Source organism: Mus caroli, unplaced genomic scaffold, assembly GCF_978045245.1.
Source record: "Mus caroli unplaced genomic scaffold, Mus_caroli_1 scaffold_20, whole genome shotgun sequence".
NCBI lineage: Eukaryota > Metazoa > Chordata > Mammalia > Rodentia > Muridae > Mus > Mus caroli.
The window spans coordinates 37,911,947-37,939,738 of NW_028227275.1; the positions used below are offsets into that span (position 1 = coordinate 37,911,947).

At 47.7% G+C, this 27,792-nt stretch overlaps 1 protein-coding gene and 1 pseudogene across 1 annotated transcript; one reads left to right on the forward strand and one right to left on the reverse strand.

Annotated features, from left to right (window-relative positions):
* Klf9 (KLF transcription factor 9) lies at window positions 1-25,566 on the reverse strand. The gene is made up of 2 exons (XM_021151710.3): window positions 25,062-25,566; window positions 1-1,529 (listed from the first exon to the last, which is right to left on the reverse strand). Exons 1-2 carry the CDS (start codon window positions 25,564-25,566, stop codon window positions 1,300-1,302), a joined length of 735 nt encoding a protein of 244 aa, XP_021007369.1. The 3' UTR covers window positions 1-1,299.
* Window positions 25,565-27,705, forward strand: LOC147000158 (uncharacterized; annotated as a pseudogene).
* Window positions 27,706-27,792: the final 87 nt, after the last annotated feature.

A 27,792-nucleotide genomic window follows, 5' to 3' on the forward strand; every position in this document is an offset into this window, starting at 1 on the left:
GGGCAAACTTTTTTTTTTTTTCATATTTCAGCTTCCTTTGATATAACTCTTGCACCTCATAGTGGGAATTTCATAGAACATAAGGAGACCAAGAAGCACCCCCCACCAAAAGGGGGCGCACTTCCAGGCCTGGCGATGGCTATACACCCATTCATCAACCAATGCTACAAAGAGCCAGCCGACCGCTCTCTCTGTCCTAGTCCCGCGCATGGAACAAGACGGCGTTATCAGAAAGCATGGGGGAATACAAACAAATTCATGAAGTTAAAATTGTTTGCTCATTTTTTGTTATCTTTAAAAGCACTCCCCTCCTCCTCCCCCTCGTCAGCATGTGTTTCATACGTTCTGCCCTCCCATCTTTGCCATAGGTTCTCAGGGAAATGTGTATACTGTTAAAATAAGCAGATTATAACGTGGTGCCAAACAGAACGTCGGCTTCTACCCTCAAAGCATGTATTTACCGTATTCACCCTCGGTATTAGAAAATAAAAGTGCAGTTTATGTTCAGATAGTACAATTCATACGAAGCAAGGCTTGAAAAAGTTCCGGACTTAGCGTGACCCCCTCGAAGGTCTGTCTTGATTAGTGTAAATTCGGACTCTGCTTATCCATTGACTATAAGTAACTTTTTGTTGTTGCTGTTGTTTTGTTTTCAAGTCTTTAGATGACAAATCATGCTGGAGTAGGTGTGCTCTTGCTTGCATAAAAGACAGCTGTGCTATGGAGGGTTGGTTTGTTTGGGGGTTTTTTTTGTTTTTTTGTTTTTTTGTTTTTTTTTTTTAATCTCAAAAGTTAATGTGATTCAAGAGAGTGGTTCTGCTAAACAAACTGAAGCACACCGGTCGTTACATTAAATGAGAAGAAAACACAATTCTGAGAGTCAGCAAGCATCAAGGATCCAGAGTCACTGTGGGAGGCCAGGGGTCAACTCACCCAGTCAGACGTATGTACACCACCAGCCTGAATCTTCAGAATCCTACCCCTCGTCTTGGCCTTTCCCCCTCCCCCCTCCCCCAAAAACAAAGGAGAAAATACCAAAAGCATTTATTTGCCTGCCCTCCAACAGTCAGAGACGGTTCTGAGTTGCCTCTGCAAGGGGACCAAATATTGACTTTGATCTTAGGCTACCATGTGCTTTTTGGAAACAGTGCAGGGAGATATCAGAATATTGGCCAAAGAAGCCGTGACCTCCTGTGGCCAGCGCGCCTCTGCTGTGGCAGATTTCCATGTGTCCGTCTGTTTCCTGGGAGCTCTGTCCTTCCGGGGACCCATCTCTGCCTGGCTGCCGTGGGGAGCACCTCACAAGGGGCTGGCAAGAGCCTTTTTTGATCTCTTGATCATGCTGGGGTGGAACTCGGTGTGACGCCGGGCATGCTTGGTGAGATGATCGCTCCTCATGAATCTCTTCTCACACAGCGGGCAACGGAACTGCTTCTCCCCAGTGTGGGTCCGGTAGTGGCGGGTCAGCTCATCCGAGCGCGAGAACTTTTTAAGGCAGTCTGGCCACGTGCAGGGAAAGGGCCGTTCACCTAGGAGAAGGAAATCAAGACACAACACTGTTGAAAAGGGTATGTCAAAAACATTCCGAAGACCACCTATGGGTGACAGTCCCTAGGACACTCAGGATAAACTCTGTCGTATTCCCCCGCCCCACCCCAGACCCCCCACACTCTCAGTTGACATCCTTTTCCCAATACACACATCTCAGAATGTGACTGTATAGTTGTCCTGCCTAACCATGGGGTCAATATCTGGATTCAACTAATCATGGATGGAAAAATATCTGGAAAGGAAAAAGTGTCACATGTACCGACGTTTTTACTGTTACCTTCATGTCAGACTGCACAACATTTACACCATATTAGAAATTGTAGGCAATGTAGACACATTCATTCTATGCAAATACTTGAATTTTTAAAAATTAAGATTATACATGTGTGCACATAGGTATATGTGTGTCTTGACACTCACATGGAGGTTGAAGGACAAGTTTGTGGAACCAGGTCTCTTCTTGTTTTTACTGGGGCTCTAGGATTGAACTCTGATCACTAGACCTGCAGGGCAAGTGTGACCTGCTCAGCCATCTCACCAGCCTACTCACTGACATTTTTGGTTAGGACTTTGCACCTGAGAATCCTGGAGTAGAAAGGGGCTTGGTCCCCTAAATTGAGACCTTAAAGAGGTGATGGGAATTAAATGAGGTCCCTGCGGGGTGGATCTTCATCCCATGACCGGTGTTCTTGTAAGACGGGAACAAGGCAGGGGCGTGAGAGCACAGTGAGCAGCTATCCTGAGAGAGACCTTAGTGAGTTTCCAGACTCCCGGAAACTACTGTCCACTCAGTCAGAGGATGTCTGTGGTCCCTTCTGGCAGCCCTGGCGAGCTAAGCAACGGGAAATTGCTGAGAATTCTCTAAACAAAGAAGCGTGGTACTTTGTACCCAGTGACCACTCAGAAACTCTTTCCTCCTCTTCTTCCTCCTCCCTTCCCCTGCCCCTCCTCCTTCTAATTTTATCCTATACAATTGTCGGTTTCAGGAGATCTTAAGATCAGGCCAAAGGCCAAGACCTTTGCTACATTTCCTGGCATCACAGAGATGAAAGGAGAGGACTGGGAGGCCCCCCTCGCTCCCAACAACAGGCAATTTCCCTTAGCCCTTGCCAGCACTGTAGCTCTACCTGGGGAGGCAGCCTAGCAGGGCTTGAGAATACACTGCAGTGGCTGTGGACTGTGCCCTCCTGCAAAGCCATCTTACAAGTCATAGTGTCTCAGGACCCAGCTTACACTAGCCATCTCTTCCTCAGATCACATGACACCCCCCCCCAAACCTACATGTTCCTCCCATTAAATTAAGTACAGGGATCGAGCTAGGGCTACCCATTCACCATTCCACTGGCTTTTCAGAGTCCCACACACTGGCCATCGTACAGTGGAGAAAATGGAGACTTGGAGGGTTACATTACTTGCTGGAACATACCATTCAAAAGCAGAGCCATGAGCTCACTGTCTGCCTAATGTCAAGCCCTGGGCTCCTAGCTGCTCAGCTGTCCAACCTCTAGTGGGTCAGGAAGACTTAACACTCTTCCCATATCTCTCCTGGTTCTGACTGCTTTCCTTGGTTGGAGTCACACCATGCTATGTCACACACTTAGAATGCAGCTAAGTCCCATCTGGAACATATATGCTCCTGTAAGAGAAACCATTACACGCATGCACGCACGCACACACACACACACATGCACGCACCAAGATGCCAGCCAGGGGGATGGGACTGTGTCAATCACCCGAGGACACATACCAGCACAAAATCAGACTGTGCTGACACAGGGACCTCAATTGCTCTTGCGAGTACCTGTCATCACCTTGCTCTGGGACCACCTGCCTGCCCTTCACTCTGTTCCAAGCACAGCCCCAAACAGCTGCTTCCTACACACAGGACACACAGGCTCCACAGCACTCAGCAGGCAGGCTTTACTTTTGGTAGGTGTGAGGAGCGATCATTTTCTCACTCCTGTCCCTGGCTTGCTGGAAGCTGGAAAGACACTGCAGAGGCTGGGAGCTGTCCAGCTCGAGGCGTCTGAGTCATCGGAAAGTCACTCTCTCCTCTCTTCACCTGCACCAGTGAGATGCACAAATAATGGAGGCAAGCCAGGCAACTGTCCAGCATTGCAGGAATCTATACATGCGGTGTTTGCTAAGCCCGGGTCCAACACTGCAAAGCCTACTCAGTCTTGAGGAAAACTCTGCTGGGCAAAAAAGCAAGGCTATGTGCAAGCTTAGGGCTAAATCCTCACAGCTAGAGCGTCGGAGCCAAGCACAGAAGGTGGCCAGAGAGCCAGGAGAGACACTGCACAGCGAGTTCCTGAGGGGAGAGCCCAAGAAGAAAGGCAGCCAGAAAGCTTGCACTGAACAATCCAACAAAGTCGGGGGCTAAAACTCCTGCTGAACAAAAAGCTTGGCCCCGCTTCAGCAGATCTTTGAGCACGAGCTGAAATCCAGATTGTAAGAACTCTCTTATGACGGTGTCTTATGGCAAGGAAAATAACTTGATAAATAAAATTGTATATTTTATATTTCCACATATCATGAGCACATCGTATATGCTCTAAATGATCCCTAGGCTACTTAAAGAGCTGTTTATTTCATTGTTTAGGGACTAATGACAAGGGGGGGGGGAGTCAATACGTGTTTAGCAGAAACACATTCTTCTTGAATTTTTTTTTTTATCTGTATTTGAATCAACTGACCTCGAACCCACAGACGGGGCCAGGTATGTAGGTGTGTGTGTGTGTGTGTGTGCACGTGTGTGTTTTCAGACCATTAATATATGACCAAAACCACCTCAGAAGTTAGGTCACTAGAGCAGACTTCGAACCATTCTGGGATTGGCCTGCAGCAGCCCTTTCTAACCCCAAAAGACAATCTAAGGGAAATGTTTTTCTAAACAATGGTGTGTATTAAAGATGTCACGCTAACAGAGAGAGACGATAAAAATCAAGCTGGCCTGGTATCCCAGCAGCCAGGAGATTGAGGCAGAATTTAGAGCTCAAGGCAGCCTGAGCTACAAAGTGTTAATCCTGTCTTCCAAAATGTATACACACACATATATTATATATAATATAATACATACTTTATATGATGGGGAAATATGACAGAATCCATAGAATAAGCTGCAAGCAACAGGGACAAAGCTCTTGCTTTTACTCTTGGAGCCTCTATCCGTGGCTCAGGAAAACGATGAGAAGGCCTCGAGCAAAGCTTTCTTCTTCCCAGAGCTTGCTGGTGAAGTGGCTTTCTTTGCACTGTACCATACGGCTTAGCTTCCTGCCTGGCACCTGTAGTCACGAGTCAAGTCAGGAAAGGGAGGGGTGAATCCCAGTATCCCTATCTGGAGCCAGGGAACAATGGACCCCAAGGGCCACTCTGTTGGCAGAGGTGCCAAGGAAAAAGGGACTGCCCTCATTTTCAAAGATGGCTTCATATAAGTGTCCCAGTGGAGAGTGTCACAAAGGCCACGTCAGCCATGGATGCTCACACTGACATATAGAGAGAAGTTCAAGGATGCTTAGGGTTCACTCTCTGAGAACTCGATTCCAATTTAATTTATGGCCAGTCACTGTTTGTGATTGTTCCTAAGTTCAGGTACTGTCCCTGGGGAGCTTTCTCATCCCCGAGGGTTTCAGAGAAGAGAAAGGCTAGCCCGGAGTCCAGAGCTAGCCCAGAGCCAGGAAGAGCCTTCGTTGGGGTCATTTAACTTGTACACCAGAGCAAACAGTCTGTAAGCAGTTAGCAATGCTGTTGTAAGTAGCAGGTTTGAACCTTAGGGAGTACTTTGGAAAGGCATCAGGCAAAGCCGAGCCCCCTATAGCCCACAAGCCAAATCTGGCCTTGCCAGAAGCCAAGACCAAAGGGGTAAGAACAAGAGAAGAGCAGCTCATGGCAGAGCAAGTGGGATGAACTCAGGATTCATGGCTAACTCCATTCTGGGTTGTGGTAAAGTCCACAGTTCTGACAGCCATGCAAACTCAACACCAGCCAGGGGTGTATATGCAGGCCCGACTTTGCATGGGAACCTATTGTTTGTTTCCCTTCAGCCCAGGGAGAACAGGCGTACTACCTATTATGGGATATATAAGGATATGTGAATGGCAAACACAAGGTGTCATTGACAGTGATATAAGGTTCACACCTAAGAAAGTGTAAGACAGAAGCCCAGCATGGTGGACAAACCTGCAACCCTGACTATGAGGAGGCTGAGGCAGGAGGTTTGCCTTGAGTGAGGTAAGCCTGTGTTATATAACAAGACCCCATCTCAAAGAAAACAAAACAGAGAGGCAGAAGAATGGAAAATCATGCCAAGAGGAGAACGAGGCTGAAGGGAACAGAGACCTTGCGAAGAGAAGGGAAGAGGGCAGAGGAACTGTGAGCTGTCATGTCACAGTTCCAGTCTGAGAGGGACACTAAGTGAGGTCCACTCTGAACTCAGAGCTTTTGAGGTCAAAGGGCAATGGCCAGCCTTTTCCATGGCGTTCACGGCCAGGCAAGCATCAGTCAGAGAACCTTTAAGCCCAGTCTGCAGTGTTAATGAGAGTTATCATTCCTGTCGGGGAGAAAAGCAGGCTTGTGCTACAGTGTAGTTTCTGGCCTTCTCAGGAAAACGCACCCAGAGGCAACAACACCATAAACTCTGCCTTACTGGAGCAGAGCTGCTAACAACCCAGGCTCCGGAATTCTCATTATTTACGCTGCACTCCCGCCCCTAGCAGCACAGGCTAAGCACCTCTTTCCGACAGACTTTTTCAGAGTATAAAAAATAAACTTGACCAAGAAAGCGACTGAACTTGGCACAGCATGAGTAACAGACTTGCTCTGTGGAGACAACCAGGCCTCCGGAATGCTCCCTGGCCCACCAGGGCATGAGACAGGCCCAGCTGTGCCTTCCAACTACAGTCACAAAGGGCCCATATCTGGGAAGAAATTTCCCGGTTACTAGCAATTAGTCAGCCCTGATGGACCCGATTTCAAATGCCTGAGGCTTCCGTGTTGAAGGCTTGGTCCCTAGCTATAGAGCTGTGGCGGGGGGGTGGTGTCAGCTAGGAAATGGAGCCCCCTGGGGAAGAAGTTAAGCTACCCACAGGACATCCTTGAAGGGCATATTGGGACCCTGGGCCCTCTTCTCTCTCAGTTTCTTAGCTACTACAAGATGAACATTCTCCATAATCCCACCTTTCCACCATGATGCACTGCCCCACAGGCTCAAAGAAAGGAACCCAGGCAAGCAACTATGGGCTGAACCCTCTGAAATCAAAAGCCAAGATAAACGTTTTCCTCTTGAAACTGACATATCTCGAGTAGCATGTCCTGGTGACAGAAAGCCAATTGACACAGGTGAAGCTAAACATAGCTCATTCTTATTGGGAAAGTGCTGAGGTCAGTTGAACTGAGAGACTCCATACGTGACAGGAGGCCAGAGTGCTTTGTACCTGCTAAGCACTCAACTTCCCATGCAGGATCCCCTAGGTTCTCCGAGTCGAGGCTGCCACTGAGATCTGAACCCAGAGTTTTCAATACCTCATTCTTCCTGGTTTTTCTCACCTTCCTTCCCTTCCTTAGCCAGAGAGGGCTCAAAGGAGATCCAACCTGGTCACGTCAAGGTTCCAAATCCACAATCAAATAAATGCTCTTGCTGCTTCTGGCCAAAGCCAACCATTTTAGTAAGGAACAAATCTAAGGGAAGGAAGCTTTGGTTTCAGGAACAGAACTCTCCAAGCCTCAATCAAGAATCAATTCCTGCAACGGGGCAAAACCAAGTCTAAAATTCTATGGATAAAGAAAAGGGTTACTTTGGTATTGGAAAGCATGTTATTGCTTGTGTCCTTACCAATGCACACCTTAAATATATGTGAAACACTTGATAAAACTTAATATTCATCCCTAGTAAAGGAAAACAAAGATCATCATTTAGCATCAAAGAACACAAATCTGGGGGCTGGTGAGATGGCTCAATGGGTAAAAGCACTGGCTGCTCTTCCGAAGGACCTGAGTTCAAATCCCAGCAACCACATGGTGGCTCACAACCACCCGTAATGAGATCTGACGCCCTCTTCTGGTGCATCTGAAGTCAGCTACAGTGAAGTTATGTATAATAATAAATGAAGCTTTGGGCCGGAGCAAGCAGGGACTGAGCGAGCTGAGTTGACCAGAGCGAGCAGAGGTCCTAAAATTCAATCTCCAACATCCACATCACAACCATCTGTACAGTTACAGTGTACTCACATACATAGAATCAATCAATAAATAAATATTAAAAAAAAAAAGAAGGGGGCTGGTGAGATGGCTCAGTGGGTAAGAGCACCCGACTGCTCTTCCAAAGGTCCAGAGTTCAAATCCCAGCAACCACATGGTGGCTCACAACCATCCGCAACGAGATCTGGCGCCCTCTTCTGGAATGTCTGAAGACAGCTACAGTGTACTTACATATAATAAATAAATCTTTAAAAAAAAAAAAAGAAAACAAAAACAAAAAAGAAACATTTAAAAAAAAAAAAAAAAGAAAACAAATCTGAAACCCTCCTTCAGCAAGGTCAATAGTAAAATAAAAATAAAACTTCCTCAGCGACATCTGCCACTTACAAGAGGCCCAGTCTCTCTCTGTTCAGGAGATGGGGTGGATGCAGTTAGGAGAGAAAATGGAGTCTGTGATTGTCAGTTGAGAATCTCTGATTGAGAAGTCAAGATAACGGGGATGAGGGTGGGCTGCAATTCCCATATAAAAATTTTTAAAGAATTATTTATTTATTGTATGTATGTGAGCACACTGGAGCTGTCTTCAGACACACCAGAAGAGGGCACCATCGGATCCCATTACAGATGGTTGTGAGCCACCATGTGGTTACTGGGAATTGAACTCAGGGCCTCTGGAAGAGCAGTCAGTCCTCTTAACTGCTGAGCCATCTCTCCAGCCCTCTCCCATATACATTTTGAAAGCAGGAGCCAGGGTTTTGCTATGACCTGATCAGGAACATTTAGGGCAGGCCCAAGAACAAAGACTCAGGACCTTCACAACGAACCCAGAAGGATCAAAGAAAACACATGATGGATCAACAGTTCTAGTCTTCTTGGAGGGCGAAGCCTGGTGGTGGAAATACCACCGTTTGGCACAAACACATCCATCGATGACATTCACACATACTGTAAGAATTTTTTTTTTCTTAAACTTGACCAATTTCTGAAGATCATTTGGAAGAATAAACATGTCTGGCTTGCCAGGAAAACTCTGAAGAAAAAACAAGTACTTGTAAGACTACATATAAAATGTATTACTACAGCTAGGATAATGAAGATTGTGAGACCCTGGTTCAGCAGCGAGGAGAACTGAAAACAAACTCAGGAATCCATTGGGACTGAGTACACCGTAAGCCTAAGATTGCAGAGATTCTGTACATGGAAGATTTCAAATCGGTAAATTTTTTCATAATAACAGGAATATTGGGCAAAAAATCTGCAATCCTGTCCTGCGCTTTTTACTTAAATGAATTCTAAATGGGCCATAAAAGTAAAAACTAAAGAAAACACAGATAAATGTTTTTGAATCATGGTGGAATAGAGGAAGCAAAATTTAAGGATTGTTCTTTTTAGTTTTTGTTCTTGAGACAGAGTCTCTCTCTTGGTGTAATCTAGTCTGGCCTCAAGTTCACCATCCCGCTTCCTCTGATTCTACATGGCAATATGTATGTATGCAACCTTATACACATTATAAAACTTTATGAAACTTAAGAACTGAGTGGGTTGGAGAGATGGCTCAGCAGTTAAGAGCACTGAATGCTCTTCCGGAGGACCTGAGTTCAAATCCCAGCAACCACATCGTGGTTCACAACCATCTGTAATGAGATCTGATGCCCTCTTCGGGTGTGTCTGAAGACAGCTACAGTGTACTTACATATAATAAATAAATAAATCTTTAAAAAAAAGAAAAATTGTGGAACAATATGAACTAACCAGTACCCCGGAGCTCTTGACTCTAGCTGCATATGTATCAAAAGATGGCCAAGTCGGCCATCACTGGAAAGAGAGGCCCATTGGACTTGCAAACTTTATATGCCCCAGTACAGGGGAACGCCAGGGCCAAAAAGTGGGAGTGGGTGGGTGGGAGGGTATAGGGGACTTTTGGGATAGCATTGGAAATGTAAATGAAGAAAATGCCTAATAAATATATATATAAAAGAAAAATTGACCAATGAGTTTATGAAATTGCAGCATTTGATAAAGATTAAAATCTATAATACAATTAACAACACTTACTAATCAAACCGCAGGGAGCCGACAGGTTGGCTCAGCCAGTAACAGCGCTTGCTATGCAAAAATGGCCATCCAAACCAGAACCTAGTAAAGAAGATGGATGCAGCAGTGCACATGTGTGGTCCCCATACTCCCAGAGAGATGGGAGTAAAGACAAAAGAGTCTGTTGAAGCTGGAGGGCCACGCCGGGCGTGGTGGCGCACGCCTTTAATCCCAGCACTCGGGAGGCAGAGGCAGGTGGATTTCTAAGTTCGAGGCCAGCCTGGTCTACAGAGTGAGTTCCAGGATCAGCCAGGGCTACACAGAGAAACCCTGTCTTGAAAAACCAAAAAAAAAAAAAAAAAAAAAAAAAAGCTGGAGGGCCTGGAGTGTGCAGTGTGTGGAAACAACAAAGGAGACTATCTGCAACATGTTCAAAGAAGAAAACCACTCCTAAAAGATGTCCCCTATTCCCCACCCCCCCACACACTATACACACAATACTTATACATTTATTAAATTAGGCAACTGAGAAAGTCGGGGATGACAGATGAAATTCCCCAGGGAAGAGCACACCAACTGGTTTTCCAGGGCCAAATGGTTGGCCCTGAAAAACATACATACAAATAACATTATACATACTAAACAAGTTATATGTAGAAATATACATGCATTGCACATATACGCATATACATATATGTATATATACAACTAGTAAAAACAGAGGCCGTGGATTAAAAGGACAAAGGGGAGGGATGCATGTGAGAACTTGAAGGGAGGAAAGGGATGGGAGATATGTTGTAATTATATCACAATGAAATTTTTTAAATTAAAAAAATATATAATATCCTGATAGCTAGGCATGTAGATCAGTGATAAAGCACTTGCCTAGCATGTGCAAGGTCCTAGGACTGATGAGCAACACACACACACAAACACACACACACACACCTGTGTGACAGGTAGATAGTAAACTGCTTGCTATGTAAACATGAAGACCTGAGTTCTATCTCTGCCACACATGCTAAAACAAAACAAAACAAAAATCCTGGGTATAGCAATTTGTGTGTAAAATCCAGCACTGGGAAGGAGCTGATAAGAGGGTCTGAAGCTCCTTCGCTCACAGTCTCTGAGTTGGTGAACTCCAGGTTCACTGAGACATAGGTGAATCTGTGAATTCATGTCCAGCCTGGTCTACATTGTGAGTTCCAGGACGGCTAGGGATGTGTAAAAAGACCCCATCACAAAGTAGGTAGATAGACGATAGACAGACAGACAGATGGGAAGGGGTCAGGATGCACTGTATGAGACAAGAATAAATTTTAAAATGATAATGGGGAGAGTGATTAGGTATAGTGGTGAAGATCTATAACCCCAACACCAGGATGCTGACGTGGGAAGATAGCCATAAATTCAAGGGTTGCCTGGACAACATAGTGAGACCCTGCCTCAAAACAAAACACACACACACACACACACACACACACACACACACACACGTACATCTACAGTCCCAGTACTTGGGATACTGAGGCAAGAATACCACCATGAGAGCTGGAGAGATGGCTCTGATTAAGAGCACTGACTGACTGCTCTTCTGAAGGTCCCAAGTTCGGGTTTCAGCAACCACATGGAGGCTCACAACCATCTGTAATGAGATCTGATGCCCTCTTCTGGTGTGTCTGAAGACAGTTACAGTGTACTTTCATATTATAATAATAAATCTTTAAAAAAAAAAAAAGTATACCACCATGAGTTTGAGGTCAATTTGAGCTATTTAGTGAGATTCTATCCCCAGAAAAAAAGAAAAAGGAAGGAAGTAGAGAAGAGGAGAAAGGAAAGGATGGAAGGAGGGAGGAAGAGAGGAGGGAAGGAAAAGGAAAGAAAGAAGGAAGGAAGGAAGAAAGAGGAGGAAGCCAGGGGTGTGATGTGGCTCACCTAGAAGAAGATTATCTGCTTGCTCAGCATGCATAAAGCCTAGGGTTTGACCTCCAGAACCACATAAACCAGGTACAGGCTTGTACTCTGAGCATTTGGGAGACAGAGGCAGGAAGGTCAGAAATTCAAGCTCATCTTTATAGGGCGACCTAGAGCGCTTGCGGTCAGCAGAGGCAGAAAGGGGGCAACCGTCTCCATCCTCCAGTGCTCTCGTGTGCAAATGCCCATAGATACAGATTTGATAGAGACAGAAAGTTATCTAATATTTACAAAAGATGAACATGGTAACACATACCCATACCCTTCGCAATTTGTAAGCTACAACAGGAGGCTTACAAATGCAAAGCCATTCTGGTTTACCCAGTAAATTCAAGGCCAAAATGAGTTATGTGAAGACATTGTTTCAAAAACTAGTATGTTCTCATGTGAATATATAAACTTACTGAAAATAATGATGCATTTGAGCTTAAGTTATTCCACAGATTATCAAGTATTTCAAGGATGCTCACAGTAGTCCATGCCTATAAATCAGTATCTGGGTAGCTGAGACTGGAGGATAGAGTTTGAGGCCAGGCTAGGCCACATAATGAGACTCTTGTTGATGTGCGACTTGGTCTTCTCTTGGGTTCCCTAACAACTGGAGTGGGGCTCTCTCTGACTCTGTTGCCTGCCATTGCATTGGATCCCCTTTCCTATCTGGACTGCCTGGTTAGTCTCAGTGGGAGAAGATGGGCTTAGTCCTGCTGGGACAGATGTCCCAGGACAGGGTGGTATCCAAGACAAAAAAAAGCTATGGACCTTAAGCTTACTCCTCTGGATTCCCTAGCACCTCCAAGATCTTGAGTGCACATGGCCTCTGACCTTCAACAGCTGTGCTTGTTCATCTTCGTGAAAGTGCAGAAGCAGCAGGCTTCATTATAGATAGGAGAGGGTAGAGAGGGAGACATTTCTAAGTGCAGGACTAGGGGAAGAGAAGGGGGTGTGCGATTGGGATGTAAAGTGAATAACAAAAATAAATTATGGAAATATATATATATAGGGCTGGTGAGATGGCTCAGTGGGTAAGAGCACCCGACTGCTCTTCCGAAGGTCCGAAGTTCAAATCTCAGCAACCACATGGTGGCTCACAACCATCGTAATGAGATCTGACTCCCTCTTCTGGAGTGTCTGAAGACAGCTACAGTGTACTTACATATAATAAAATTTTTAAAAATCTTTTAAAAAAATATATAGAATAAAAAAAAAAAAAAAAAAGCAAAGGAAAAAAAAAAAAAAGATTAGATTTAGGAGTCTAAAGCCAGCTTATAGAGTGAACTCCAGTCCAGCCAAGAAGGGCCATGTAATGAGACCCCGTCTTAACACAAAACAAAAACCCACCCGAAACAATGTGTTCCGTGGGAGCAGAGATGTGTAGTTTCTATGGAGAAATTAATGGGTACTCAAGGTGTCGCTGACAAGAAAGGAAGTCGCTGTTTCTGACACAAACAACTCATTAGAAAGTGAAAAACCTTTCAGGATATACATCTGTCTTCTCACCACCAGCCCACCTCCTCTCCTCCTTTTTAATGACCTAGAAAAAGGCCCTAGCAAGAACAGGCAAAAAAGGCACCCCCTCTTCCTGAGCGATGCGTTGCGCACTGCATAAGCAGGGCTGTCCAACTACTGCCATCCTTCCTAGGAAATGGGTCAGTCCAAGAACACAGCCTCAACCACAGTGCTTGACCTGGTGGGTCCCACAAAGACCTGCTCGAATCCCTGGCTGTCCACTGCCACCTTCCCACCACCCGTAGTGGGTCTGCAGGGCAGAACAAACACCTCCATTCTCCAGTGTTCTCAAGGGCAAATCTAACGTAACAGTTTGTGAACATCCCAGACAGAATTCCACCATCCCTACCTAAGTCGTTTCCCTGAACCCTGGACTCAAAAATCAAGACGCGATAAACCTCCGGTTCACCGGAAGTATCGCCACACCCAAAGATGTTCTAAAGGAACGAGGAGGATGCCAGGCAGCCTCCGAAGGAACAATCCTGCCCCCCCACGGCTACCCATCCGAGTACCACCTGTTCTATCTCTCTCCTGTATCCTAGGTGGTTTCGCGATTTTTTTTTAAAAGAGATTTATTTTTGTATTATATGTAAATACACTGTAGCTGTCTTCCGACACACTAGAAGAGGGCATCTGATTCCATTACAGATGGTTGTGAGCCGCCATGTGGTTGCTGGGAAGTGAACTCAGGACCTCTGGAAGAGCAGTCAGTGCTCCTAACCGCTGAGCTGTCTCTACAGCCCGGTTTCACTATGTTTATGTTTGCCGTGTGACTTTGATGCTGAGATGCTGCTGCCGGGTCCCAGAGGGAAAGAAAGTAGCCTGTGCACTTTTTAAAGGGAACAGGTCTGTCCCGGGGCATACTTCACGCCCGCCATTTGGGATCTGTGGGGTACACAGATACCACTGCTACTGCTTGCATGGACACCCAAACTCCATAGATCTGTGAGAAACACACAGCCCTCCTGAAACTCCAAGGAAAGATGACAGACAAGATTCTTCTGGTACTCAGCACAGTAGGAACTGAGTCTCCTGGCCTCGTCTCAGAAATTCTAAACTAAAACCAGTGCAGAAGCAAACTATGGACCTCAAACAGCTATACGTATTTTTTTAAACACAAGAAAGGGCTGCCTGTTGGTACACCTCACTAGAAGGCACTGTTTAAGTCAGTCTGAGACCTTGGAGCTGGAAGCACCTAGCATGGAGCTTTCTAACTGGCCAGGTATCAGGAGCAGCAGCTAGCTTAAGAGGCACGTGATTCTCCCTGCCCCAGGGCACGGCCAGTTTCAAACCCAGCCTGAGTGCTTGCTTCAGTTGTATGCACACAAAGATGGGAGATAAGAGAAACCGGCCAAGGGTAGAACTGAAGGAACCTTACAAGCCAGCGGGTGGGGGTGGGGTTGCACTCTGTCTTCCTGGCCCTTCTTTGCATATACATTGCCTGGGGGTGGGGGCACGGTGCATTCATTGTTAAGACAGTTAAGTGATAGCTCCCAACTTTCAGTTTCTAAGTAATGGGTTTTTGTCTTGTTCTGCTTTGTTTCGCTTGTTTTTAATGTAGAATACCAAGCCAGGAGCTGTATGTAGCACACACCTGAAATTCCAATTCTTGAAAAGGCTGAGGTAGGGGGATGGTGTTCAAAGCCATCCTTGGTAGCCTAATAAATTTAAGTCTAGCCTGGGCTACAGGAAGCCGTGTCTCAATAAATAAAAAAGCTATGCACCTTAAGCTTACTCCCTCTGCTACTGCTTGCATGGACACCCAAACTCCATAGATCTGTGAGAAGCACACAGCCCTCCTGAAACTCTTGCTAACACCTCCAAGACCTTGGAGTGCACACGGCCCCTGACCTCTCTGCTTGGCCATCTTTGTGCAAGTGCAGAAGCAACAAGCCTCAGTACAGACTATGTCCTTGGATCGTTTCCTGGGCACGATGCCGGCCACCATCATGGACGAAGCCCTGCGGTCCATAGAGGGCCAGGCTGCTGCGTTTTGAGGCTTACGTGGGTCTTTTCTACTCGCTACTGTTATTTTCAACCTTATGCTTATGAGCCCTGAATGGGGCTGGCAGAACAGTGTCTGTGCAGATGTTAGAGGTCTCTAGGGAGCGCCAGAGCTCTGTATTTCCTCTTAAAGTCAGACCAGGAAGTGCTCAGAAAAGGCTGCTACCTCCCAGCCTCGCCAGACCAAGTGCAACGGAAGCCCAGGTTAGGAAGGTCCTACTGGAACGGCACCTGAGGGGCTGGCTTGTGGTCAAGTGGGACATGCTCTTAGGCAGACCTGGGTTGAGACAGGACTAGGTGCCGCCAGAGGAAAACAATGTCACAGTGCCTAGAATCTCACTCTTCAGCATCAGAGGTGGCATACAGTGGGTGTGTGACAGCCAGTGGAGACCACCAAGCTGCAGGGATGACCCTTCATGTTGCCAAAGCAGCCTGTGAATTTTGCTATTCCAGATATCAACCAGGGAAAGAAAGCGAGGAATCCCAAATTAGCGGGCTGTTTTGAGTTTTACCTCAGAAAGATAATACAATGTAATGTGTTAACAAGCTGTTTCTATAATTCCAGCACTTGCGAGGCTGAGGCAGAAGGATCACTGTGAGTTTGAGGCCAGTGTAGCTATAGAATCGTATCTTTACAAACTCACTGATCCTAAGAACTCTTATACAGCCAAGATAGAGCTTTTCTCCAACAGAGGGGGGTGGGGGGTGGGGTTAACTATGCCCACTCTAACAGCTAGCTAGGTTGTGACAGATGAGGCAGACAGGCAATGCTATGCCATCATTTGTCTCCAGCTTCCCCCCTGGGGACTTTGCATTGCTGGTACCAGGGTATGGCTGTGGTGGCAGAGTCTTACTCCACTGAACCACTCATATCTGCAACAAAATGAGTCAGAGATTGCCCTGATTCAGTGTTCATCAGCAGAAACTATGAAGGATGAGTCTGAGCTCTCCAAACATGAGGCGGCCCCTGTCTCCTGCCCACGATGGGATCTGGACAGGTGACCCAAGTTGGCCTTGGATGCTCTCAGAATTCATCCCTCCTGCCTAGCCCTCCCCAAATGCTCAGGTTAGAGGCATGCACTCCACGCCCAGCTTCATTCTGCTACTGTCTTTGAAACTGTAATGATACAAAAACAACAACAGAATTACAGCAAAAACTACAACAGAATTACGGCAGCCCAGGTGTGTGTGTGTGTGTGTGTGCGAGCGCATGCTTGCTTAAGCTCTGTTTTCTGTTTCCTGTATTTATTGTGGTGTTTCTGTTGAGTACGGTGCACATTGAAAGGACTTTGGAATCTCGATAGGAACCACTATATAAATGGCTCATCTTTACAGGGACCTTCTCTATTAAGTAGCACGTGGGATAATAAATGCTCACATAAATGTGATTCGTTTCATCCCTCAAAGCACTGGAACAGGTGATGTGAAAACCCTGAAGATCACACAGCTGCTTATAAAACTCGTCCCATGCGAAGCATTTGTTTGGTCTTGGTTCCCCAATCATCTCCTCAGGAGGGCCTGTGAGTGCATGAGCACTTGTAAAATATGTTGAAATCATCTGTACTCTGCCAGATCCTTTCTGTCCATTCGCTCAGAGCCTATCTTTTCTGGTACGCTCAGGAGAGCAGAGAAAATAAATGCTGCTCTTTGGCACAGTGTCTATTTGCAAGCCTAAGTGGACATCGGTGTTTGATTTGCCTTGCCTGGCCTCTATCTTCCTCTACTGGTAAGGCACAGGGCACCTTGCTTCCCTTTGCAGCCAGTCCTTTCTCTGAGCCCACACCTTCAGACCTGAGAGTCTTGGATGAATAAGTCTGTTTTCATAAGGGACACACCACTTCAGCTTAGCCCTGGCTTTCAGCCTGGGTTGTTTGCTGGGATCATTAGGAATGGGAAGTAGCCTTTCTGTGGGGCTTTGCTGAATTGGCAGGAAGTGAGTCTGGTGTTGCTTGGCAGCCATTTTAGTACCATTCAGAGACAGCCTGCTCATGAATGAAGCCAGAGCCAGCAAGAGGATGGCAAAGCCATAGAGTGGGGGGCACTGAATGTCCGTCCGCATTCAGCAACTCCTGAACCCGGAGCTCTATTTTTAATCTTTTTTTAAGTTTTGCTAAGTAGCCTAGTGTGCCCTCTAACACGTGGCGGTTGTCTGCTGCCTAAGCCTATCAAGTGTTGGGATTATAGGTGAGAGACACAACGCCCAGCTCAGAGCAAGTCCAAGTCTGGACTTTCTTGCTTGCAACCTATTTATGGATCCCAAACCCAGCCCCTGGCAGGTGTGGCTGCACTGGCCTGTCATCTCAGCAGTCTGGAAGCTAAGGCAGAAAGACAGCCTTAGATCATAGAGTTGCAGGGCTGGCATGAGCTATACAAGCCAGACCCTGTCTCAAAACGCAAAAGCAAACAAACAAAAAGAGCAAATCGAAACAACAATGACAAATTTGGTCTGTTTGTTTGTTTGTTTTTACTGTTTGGAAGGAAATAGTTTCAGGTGACACGGTCAGAAGCAGTAATTTTTGTTGACTTTCCTAACTAAAACTCATAAAAACTATCTTCCCATCAGAGCTGGGGCACAAGGAAGACAGCTTAAGATGGTGGCTCTAGGGCCAAACCCAAAAGAGCCATAAGAATAAATACAGAATCTCTTCTCACTGGGAACAAGCCACTCAACAGCCCCCATGAAACAGTAGGCATGTCTCAGCATAACCTTGGACTAGTCTGATTCCTCCTGTTTAAACAAGAAAAGCAGCACACTTCTATTCTATCTTATGGGATTGACATTTAACTGAAACGCATGTAAGCCACTTAGCTCAGGCTCTGAGACATACTACATGCTCAGTATGATAGTGCTCACTAAGTCTCAATGGCTGTCGCCATCTAACACACCTTTCACTTGGTCACAGTTGTTCAGTACCATCCTGAGTCCACCTAGAATTCTAAACAAAAATTCTAAGACTCTCAAAGGTGTCTGGGATATGTATGTAAAATATATATTTTTTAATGGTAGTAACACTCAGCAAAAGGTTAGCATGCATAATCTTTTAAATGACTCGTCTGAACGTGGCCTCATAACTTCATGAATATATATAATTATGGAACCCCATTTGACAGGTGAGAAACCTGAGGTTTCAGGGAGATAAAAGCTTTACCTGAGTCTTTGTGATGAGAGTTATGGAGTCAGGGTTAGGTTAGGCCTGGGCAGGCCCATGCTCCCATCACAGTACCCCTGTCTCCATGCTGAAGGTAAAGGCTCTTCTGGAAGCCCCTTACCTTAGCTAGAGCTTCTAAGAGGTCACGCACTACTCTGATGGGCCAGGACCTTGTCATTACTAACTGCGATCTTAGCAGAGCCGATCCCCTGGAAAGGGCAGGTGCTGAAGTTCCCCCACCTTTCCCCCATTGTTCTGAGCCACAATGATCTGCAGTGTTGGTATATGCCTTTAATCCCAGCACTCGGGAGTAAGAAGCAGGCGGATTTCTGAGTTCGAGGCCAGCCTGGTCTACAAAGTGAGTTCGAGGCCAGCCAGGGCTATACAGAGAAACCCTGTCTCGAAAAACAAATAAACAAACAAACAAACAAACAATTAATTAATTAATTAATTTCAGGGGCCCAAGACACAGTGCTAGCAGCACTCAGGAGGCCCAGGTTCCATCCCCTCAACCCCAGAAAACACTTTCATTCACTCAAAGACCCAGCAGCTCTGGTCTGGGATGATGCGGTAGGAACCCTTGGATCCCAGGTCCAGATTCTCAGTTCTTACCACAGGCTTCCAAAGCCCTGTGCACCTGGGAAGTGTGCAGCTAAGACAAAAGGTGGCTTGAAGACACACCTCACAAACGTGTGTGTTTAGGAACAAGTGGAAATGAATGTGGAGAAAGACCCAAGAAATAAAAAATAAAAATAAGGGGCTGGTGAGATGGCTCAGTGGGTAAGAGCACCCGACTGCTCTTCCAAAGGTCCGAAGTTCAAATCCCAGCAACCACATGGTGGCTCACAACTCCCTCTTCTGGAGTGTCTGAAGACAACTACAGTGTACTTACATATAATAAATAAATAAATCTTTAAAATAAAAATAAAAACATAATAAAAAACTTTGGGTTCCTCCCTATTCTGGTAGAAGACGCCATTCTCCCAATATCACTACACTTACTGAGGAGGCAAGACAGATACTTAAACTCTTGGCCTCCCAGGAAGGAAAAGGAAGGACTCTGAGCTTGGCCTGGAGCTGCCTCGGGACCTGAGGTTGGCTGGGAATGAGAGGAAGAGGCTGGGCCACTCCCCCAAGCCCCTTTACCTGATTAACTCATCTAAGCTGCAGCATCAGCATCCACCGGGCACAGCTCTAAAACAACAATATAAATAAAACCTCCTTAATCACAGATTCAAAGCCCCGGGAGCTCACCAGGGAGGGAGACATGAGCGATTTCAGAAGCCAGCTGAAAGTCACCACGGGCTTTAACATTTTCTACTGAAAAACTACGGGCCGCAGAAGATTCCAGAAGCTCAGAGTCACATGCTAGCGAAGGCTAGAGGGCTTCTGTATCCTGGCAATGTGCCTCCAAATCTCCAAAGTTCCTCCAATGCTCCTGCAGATCAAGCCCATCTCAGAGGGTGGGCACATGCTCTTTTACAGACAAAATGATGGATGAGATGACCTTTCAAGGTCACGTCCAACCTCCAAGGTCTATTCTTTTTAGACCAACAATTACCACCACCAAGTGCACTAGGCTTAGGCCTGTGACTAACTTCCAACAAAAAGTGGGGCGGCCTGGGAGCCAGGATTACCCACGACCACTGCTGGGAGGATCTCTCTTTCCCTTTTTAACATCTGTGGGTTCTTTTTTTCTCTCTCCCTTTTGCGTGTGTTGCATAGAAACAGAAAGTGCCTTTGTACCAATTACTAGGCATTAATTTACGCTCCTCCGTGGGCGCTGGGCTTTCTGGAGAAACACTAAGGCAGGGTGGGAGGGTGATGTGGGGGAGGTTTCTAGCTGTAAGCTAGCTTCCCCCAACCCTGAGAATAGATAAGGCAAGAGAGAAAGAGAGAAGAAAAGCCAGACTAAGAAACACAACAAGCCTGGGTGTTGTTTTTCAAAACCAACAAGGCTAATGCTCGGAAGGCATTCAGAAACCAAGCTGATGGGGCTGGGAAGGCAGGCTCTCCAAGCAGAGCTAGAGCCCTGTGGCTTTAGGGCCTGCAGGAAGAGCACGAGAAACCATCTGCCCCGTTTTCTTCCTCTCAATGAACTTATTAGGAAAGATCGTTGTCAGCCACTTTCCCAGCGTGCCCTGTGATGTTTCTCCCTGGGAAGTTCACTTAGGGAGTTTCCCACAGACGCTGCAGAATGACTGAATGGGTTCTTGGGGATAGGCATCAACAACCGAGCCAGGGATGGGGTCCCTCCTGTTATAGCACGGTGTCTAAAGGCAATGGATGCTACCATCCAGAGGGCTCTGCTTTCCCCAGCTCCTCCCTCCTCCAACCCTGGGCCCACTCACACTCCATGAGAGGGAAACCAGGGAAACAACAACCACGTGGTTTTCAAAATTGTACCCCATTTGCATTTCATGCTGTGAAGCAGGGATCCTCGCCAGCTTCTGAAGCTCCAAAGGCCACCCTGCTTTGTCAGTGCTGAGGCACAGGGATGGGGCAACTAAGAGATGAAGGAGGGCTCCTTCTCTTCCAGACTAAGGACAAACAAGCGCCACCAGAGCGGGTCTCCATCTCGAAGGGATTTTTCTGCTAGGCCAAATAACCCAAGGACTCAAGAGAAGTATACCTCGTCTGCAATTCACAAGCAAGCCCCCAAGAACCCAACAAACTCAAGAACCTATCTTCTCAACAGGAAGCCTCACATGGCTCTGCACTCACCTCGCTACGATCCACTCAAGGCACTTGAAAATGGGGCTAGACATTCCCACGGCGGGTGGGGTGGTTAACATCGTCCCCAGGCAGGCAAAAATTGGTTCTCTGATAGATGGAAACAATCTTAGGTAGGTATTAGAATGATCTGTGGCCTTCTAAAGGGGCACAGGTCCCTAAGCAGCTCTAGAATTCATGCTCTCAGTGTTAAGACACCATAGGGTGGGTACAGGATGGGCATTTGTAGAAAAACATCATCTCAAGTCTCCTTAGGGGACCTATAATGGGAAAACAGTGGAGACATAGTTCCATAGGCAAGTCGACCCCTCCCCACTCAGTGGGGTTTAGCTGGAAACGCATCTGGGAGGAAGGAAGCAGTTTATGAAATCTATCCCATTAACACCGTGGCAAGGGCTGGAGAGATGGCTCAGCGGTTAAGAGCATTGTCTGCTCTTCCAGAGGTCCTGAGTTCAAATCCCAGCAACCACATGGTGGCTCACAACCATCTGTAATGGGATCTGATGCCCTCTTCTGGTATGTCTGAAGACAGCAACAGTGTACTCATATACATTAAATAAATCTTTTTAAAAAACAAAAACAAACAAAAAAACAAAAAAACCACTGTGGCAAACAGCACGCCTCCTTAAGAAGGAGAACACAGGGTTTCCTTGTACTTACAAAAAGAGAAGGTGACAACACTTCCAGCCACTAAGGTCTCAAAGTCTAGGGCTTGGGGTCACTGCCAGAGCTGGCTCTGGCCCTGAAATCTAGACTCCCTGGACTTTTGTTTGGGTGCTAAGAATTGAACCCAGGGCCTTGGGCATGATAAGCATGTCTTTTGCCACTGAACATCTGTAGCCCCTGTAAGTAGCTTCCTATCACAATTCTGTGAGACAGGGTCTCACTATATAACCCTGGCAGCCTGTTAGTAGCTTGCTTGCTATGTAGACCAGGCTGACCTTGAACTCTGAAAGATCCATCTGCTTCTGCCTCCCAAGTGCTAGGATTAAAGGCATGTGCTACCACATCGACCATATCACATTTCTAATAACACTAGATTCTCCTTGGACAAACAATGACTCCAAAGCCGCAGAGAATAGTAAAAGAGGCTGACTACCTTGGAAGGTAACTTGTCCACTCAAGTTAGAATAGCCAGTATGGACAGTCCTTGGGGGAGGAGGAGGGGGGAGACAAAACTATTCTATTCCAAAACTGAAGGATGCTATACCAGCCCCTTCTGCCAGACACTCTGAGAAGCCAAGAAAAAAGTCTAAGTCTGGCATACATGCCTGTAACCTCTGCACTTAGGGGGAGGGGGGAGGGGAACATCTCAAATCCAAGTTCAGCTTATAGCAAGTTCAGCCTATAGCAAGGCACTGCCTCCAAAAACCAAAAGTAAAAAGATATAAATGAGGCCCTCCTGATAAAAAGTGGTTCAAACCAATTGTTGCTAGGCAAGAATCCGGCCCACTATTTGCCAGATCTTTCCAGAGAAGCTAGACATCTGGACTTATGCCAGAATCCTGATTTTTTAGATGCTGGTAACTAATGAAATTTTTATAAACTCTGTGCTGTCCACAGCAAACAAATCTGCAAAGCCAATTCTGCAGCAGGGTGACAGTTTGCAAACCCCCAATTACAAAGACCTGCTGTAGGGTCTCAGGAAAACAGAGAGGCAAAACTCGAGCCTCACTCAGTCACCTCCTCTGTGTCCTTCCTCGGGACATCATGGAAGGTGTTCCATGAATTAAAGGGGGCAAAAAATTGAAATGATGCAACTTCTATGGAAGCTGAGCTGTGTAAGACTCTATAAGGAAGTGAACAAAAGGGAGGGATTCTAGAGGGACTGTGTGGAGCAGTACTGAGCTCAGGGGGGTGTGGCAGGGACTTCAGCTCTTAAGATTTTCACGGAATGCAGATGATCCAAGCACCTTCAGGATTTAAGAAGGTGCAGAGAGAAAATCCGGAAGCTGCTTGCCCCACCCAACCACGAGCTAACCTGAAGCTGTCTGAGAATGGAAGCGACAGAAACTCAGCTTGGCATGCGCCTCCACACCAAAACACTTCGGGCATTATCTGTAGAGGCTGGCATTTCTGTCCACACTAGCAGTACTTATCCCCAACGCCCCCCAAAACATAAGTTAAGACCCCTGAAATCACCACACCACTAGAGCCAAAGGTATGACTGTAGCAGTTTAAAATGGGAAGAACATCTCCTTAATTTCCTTTTCGACTGTGATCGGTGTGAAAGGTTCTCCTGAAACAGCTGAGCTGACGTGCCTTATGGAGAATTAAAGAGCAGCACGCATGCACGCACACATGAGCAGCCATTTCTATAAATGCCCGAGAAAAGCACTCAGCTGAAATGGCCCAGAATGCTGGGTATCTTCTGCTGAGCCACAGTAGGCACTGCGGGCCTCCCCACCTGCATCATCCACTGGGCAGCCCTCCTGAAGGAGAAAATGCCTTTGCTCAAGGTGGCCATGGGTGTCCATGTGAGCCACTGAACCCTGGGAACATGGCTGACATGGCCAGGCCTGCCCAACAGCTGTGGAGAGTAACTCGCTGAGTTAATATACCTCTGTTCACCTCCCAGAGCCCTACTAAAGGTCACACCCCCCACTGAGGGTACAGGCCTGTCCAACTGCTATTATAGAGTCAAACTTACAAAGGCGCAGTTTCATATGGCAACCTAGACATGGACCCCAAATATCACCTAGCTTTTCATTATCACTAGGAAATTTAAGACTTATTCTGATGCTGGCAGCCACCTCCCAAAGACTCACTTTCCAAAAGATAATAAAAAAGGGCAGATGGCTACATAGTCTTTTCAAAAGCAAACAAACCCGAAAATCCCACCGAGTACCATTTTGAAACCAAAGAAAGGTTCCGGACCTCTTCTACAAAATGCCAAAGCCTCACACCAAACCCCTCAACACTTTTGTACACGATGCCAACAACTCTGAAACATGCTGTCTCAGGACCAGGTAAGGCCCGCTGCCTAATCATAACAACAGTTACAAACGACCCTTCCCTAGCTGATCACAACACGTGTCCATATGTGAACGCCTTCCACCTTTTTCTAGGCATGTTTAACTAGAACCACCAGAGCTAGTTGACCAGGGTCCTACTAAGCTCCTAAAACCAGTTCCCTAGAGCTGATGGGTTTACAGCAACGTTGGTGTGCAGCGTGGCCTACAGCTAAGAGGAACGCCCCCACACTCAACCCGGAGGCCTTGAACTCCAGCAAAGACCACACCTCTCTCCTAAGGCTTCAGGCATGAGACCAAATAAGTCACATGGGAACAGATCAGCACTGAATCACGTTCCTTAGGAAAGCTAACTAGTCAAGAAGTTAATCCACAATCCATTCCTTCATCAGTCTCCCCTGCAGCCTGAAGCAGTTTTATTTTAAACCTCTCAGGGGACTCTTAGCCAAATTTAAAACCACCTTGGCAAGCCCTGAAAAGTAGCCGCCATCCAGCTAAATGAGTCCTTAGTCATCCTAAAACGATTCACGCAGAGTGCGGCTCCCCTCCCAGGCCGACCCCTCCGCTGCAACCCCACCGGGGAATGGAATAAAAGCTGCGCCACCTGACTACCCTACCGGTAGCCAGTGTCTCCCCAGGTGGGGCGGCCCCGCAGCGGCGGGGTACGGAGTCCCGGGGGCGGGGCGGGTAAGGGAGGGGCGGGCCGGCTCCAGGCCGAGCCACGCAAGCCACTTGCTCAGAGCGGCGGTTGGGGGGGTGGGGGTGGTGGTCGGGTGGCTCCTAAAGGTTGGAGCCAAGTAAGGAGAGAGTGCAGGAGTTAAGCAGCATCTTCTCCAAAATGTTTGCAGCCACTAGGCCGAGTGCGGTGTCCTGGGCGCCCAGGAATGCTGGCCGGCCAAAGGTTAGCTAAAGCCCGGAGCGGGGGAGAGGCGACGCCGCTAACCTGTATGCACTCTGTAATGGGCTTTAAGATGGGAAGATTTTCCATAGACTTTCCCACAGCCACTGTACGGGCACTTGTGCCTCTTTTCGGAGGCGTGTTTCCCCTTCGAAGCCACTCCAGAGTGGAGGAGGGAGAGCGGGCTGGGCGCGCTGCCAGAATCCTGTCTCTCCTCCGGGCTGTGGGAAGGACTCGACCCAGATTCGGTGGTCACGTCGCTGTCGGATCCTATATCCTCATCGGGACTCTCCAGACTGTCGCTGCACACCGAGGGGGTCTGGATGGGTCGGTATTTGTTGAGGTCCAACAAGCTCTTGGCGATAGTGACCAGCGTGCAATAATCCTTCCAGGTGTCCCCCGGGTCACCGTGTTCCTTGGTCACCTCGCGCTCAGGTAGTCGCAGCCGCTCGGCTTCCGGAGCGCCCCCGTGCTCCGGCACGGCGGCGCGGTTGGAGATGGAAACCAGACACTGGGCAGCCACGAAGTCCATGTAGGCGGCCGCGGACATGGTGCGGGCGACGGCAGCCCGGGCGGTGCGGCCAAACTTGACGGTGGCTGCGGAGCTTCGGCTAGCCCTGCCCTGGCCTCGGACGACGAGCGCGGTGCGGCGCGGCCGAGGGGGCGGGGGCGCGGGAGCTTGCGACTCGCGGGAGCGCCGAGGCGACCTCAGCCCCTCATCTTTACGTAACCGGCAGCGCCTCCGCACGCAGAAGCCGCGGCCGGCTCCGCCGCTGTCGCCGCCGCCCTGCCCGGCGCCCCGCGCGATCCCACGATGGGCGCGCCCTCCTCCTGAGCCGGTTCCTTGGAGAGATGCCACACGTGGCGGTCGCAAGTTTATTCAACTGCAAACGTGTCGGAGTCCCAGAGAAAGCCAACTGCGAGCCAGGCGCACGTCCTCGACCGCCTCTCCGCCGAGCTGACGCCCCGGGGCATCAGCCGAGTACGCGGACGAGGGGGGCCGGGGCTGAGTGGGGCGCCGCGCCTACGAGACACTTCTTCCCGCGTCCGCCGACGGCCGCTGAGCCCCTGGTCCTGCCGCGCCGCGCCTCTCCGGCATTCTCCAGCTCAGTAACAATTTCGCAGAATCCCATCACGTCACAATCCAGGCCCCCTCCAATTGGCCAGTGGGGAGGGTGATTCAACTCTGTTTACTTTCTCCCCCTGCCAGTCAGAAGGGCCCTTCGGTGGAGAGGTGCGTCTAGAACTACGGCGCGCGGCCAATCCGACCGTTCCGTTCCGCCGCCGCGTGCTGCCCCTCCAGCCCCGAACGCTGACATTTAAAAGGGAAACTGCTCGGAGCCCGGCAACCAGCGGCTGCGCATCCCCGCAGATGCCGCCCAGACCGCGCGCGCGCCCACGCCTCCCGGCCCACGTGCCAGCTGGCGTGGCTTGGGACCGCATCTCCCCTAGGCAGTTACGCCCATCCCTAGGGACGAAACAGAACTTCAACTTCGGGTTCCCAGCCCTCAAACAGTTAAGTGACTTCCTGCAAACGCTACAGTCCCAGCAACGAGCCTTCCAATCAAAAGTAAGTTGGTTGATGTCACTGGCATTGGCTCAGCCAATCACAAGGGCGTTCCAAAAGGAAGCGCTCGACACTTGTAAACCTGCGGAGTAGAAGTGAAATCGGACAGATCTTTTCATATTTGTGTTGCTGGTGCTAACTCTAAAATATAGATGGAAGGACAGGGTGCTTAATAAACCAAGTGTGAGTCTATAATTTTAAACAAACCCTCGATATGGCAGGCCACGTTGTCCAAGGACAGACTCGGATGAGACAGCATCAATTCGTTCTTGTTTGGAATGCAGCACTTAGGAGATGTTTAAAAGTTCTTCCACCCCACACATTATCCAAGAGAAATTAATCTAAAAAATTTCACAGCTAACAAAAGATCCGGTTCCGTATTCAATGGTTCTTACACAAAAGCACGGCCATCTTGGTATTTTGCTAAACCTCATGGTTCCTACTTCCTTGGGCGCCATTGACTCTAAATTCGCTCTGTCTTGAAGCTATCTTAACCCATAAACAGAGACCAAGAAGACATTGCATTTGCATAACTTTAAAAAATCCTTTTCTTTTTAGGGGCTCCTCCCCGTTCCTGCTGGGCAAGCCTTTCCTTCCTCTTGCTTCACAATTGTGGAGAACAAGACTGGTCTACCTTATCAGGTAGACTATGGACAGCAGAACTCAAAAGAAAGCACAGGGTTCCCGATTCCTGACTCCGCTTTAGAGGAGCCACCCCTGTGAAATATTAACTGTGTTAAATAGTCCTGAGAACTGGAATCAGCCAGAGAGCCTTAACAACTGAATCTTGTGGCTTTACTTGGTCAACAATTAGTGTGGGGTTAGGAGTCTGATTAACTCAGCATGCTTTTTCCTGAGATGAATGCTGGGGTTGTTTTCCATCTTGATAGCTAAAGATCTATAGCAGGGCATACAGTCAACACTGTGGATTTAAAATCCCTCCATTGTGGGGCGGTGGTGGCGCACGCCTTTAATCCCAGCACTCGGGAGGCAGAGGCAGGTGGATTTCTGAGTTCGAGAGGCCAGCCTGGTCTACAGAGTGGGTTCCAGGACAACCAGGGCTACACAGAGAAACCCTGTCTCAAAAAACCAAAATAAATAAATAAATAATCCCTCCATTTATCCTGAGTAAGAAAGGCTCTTTTTTCTATGAGACACTAACTTCACAATATCTAACCCCAACGTTCCCACTCGTGGCTAACCCTTAAT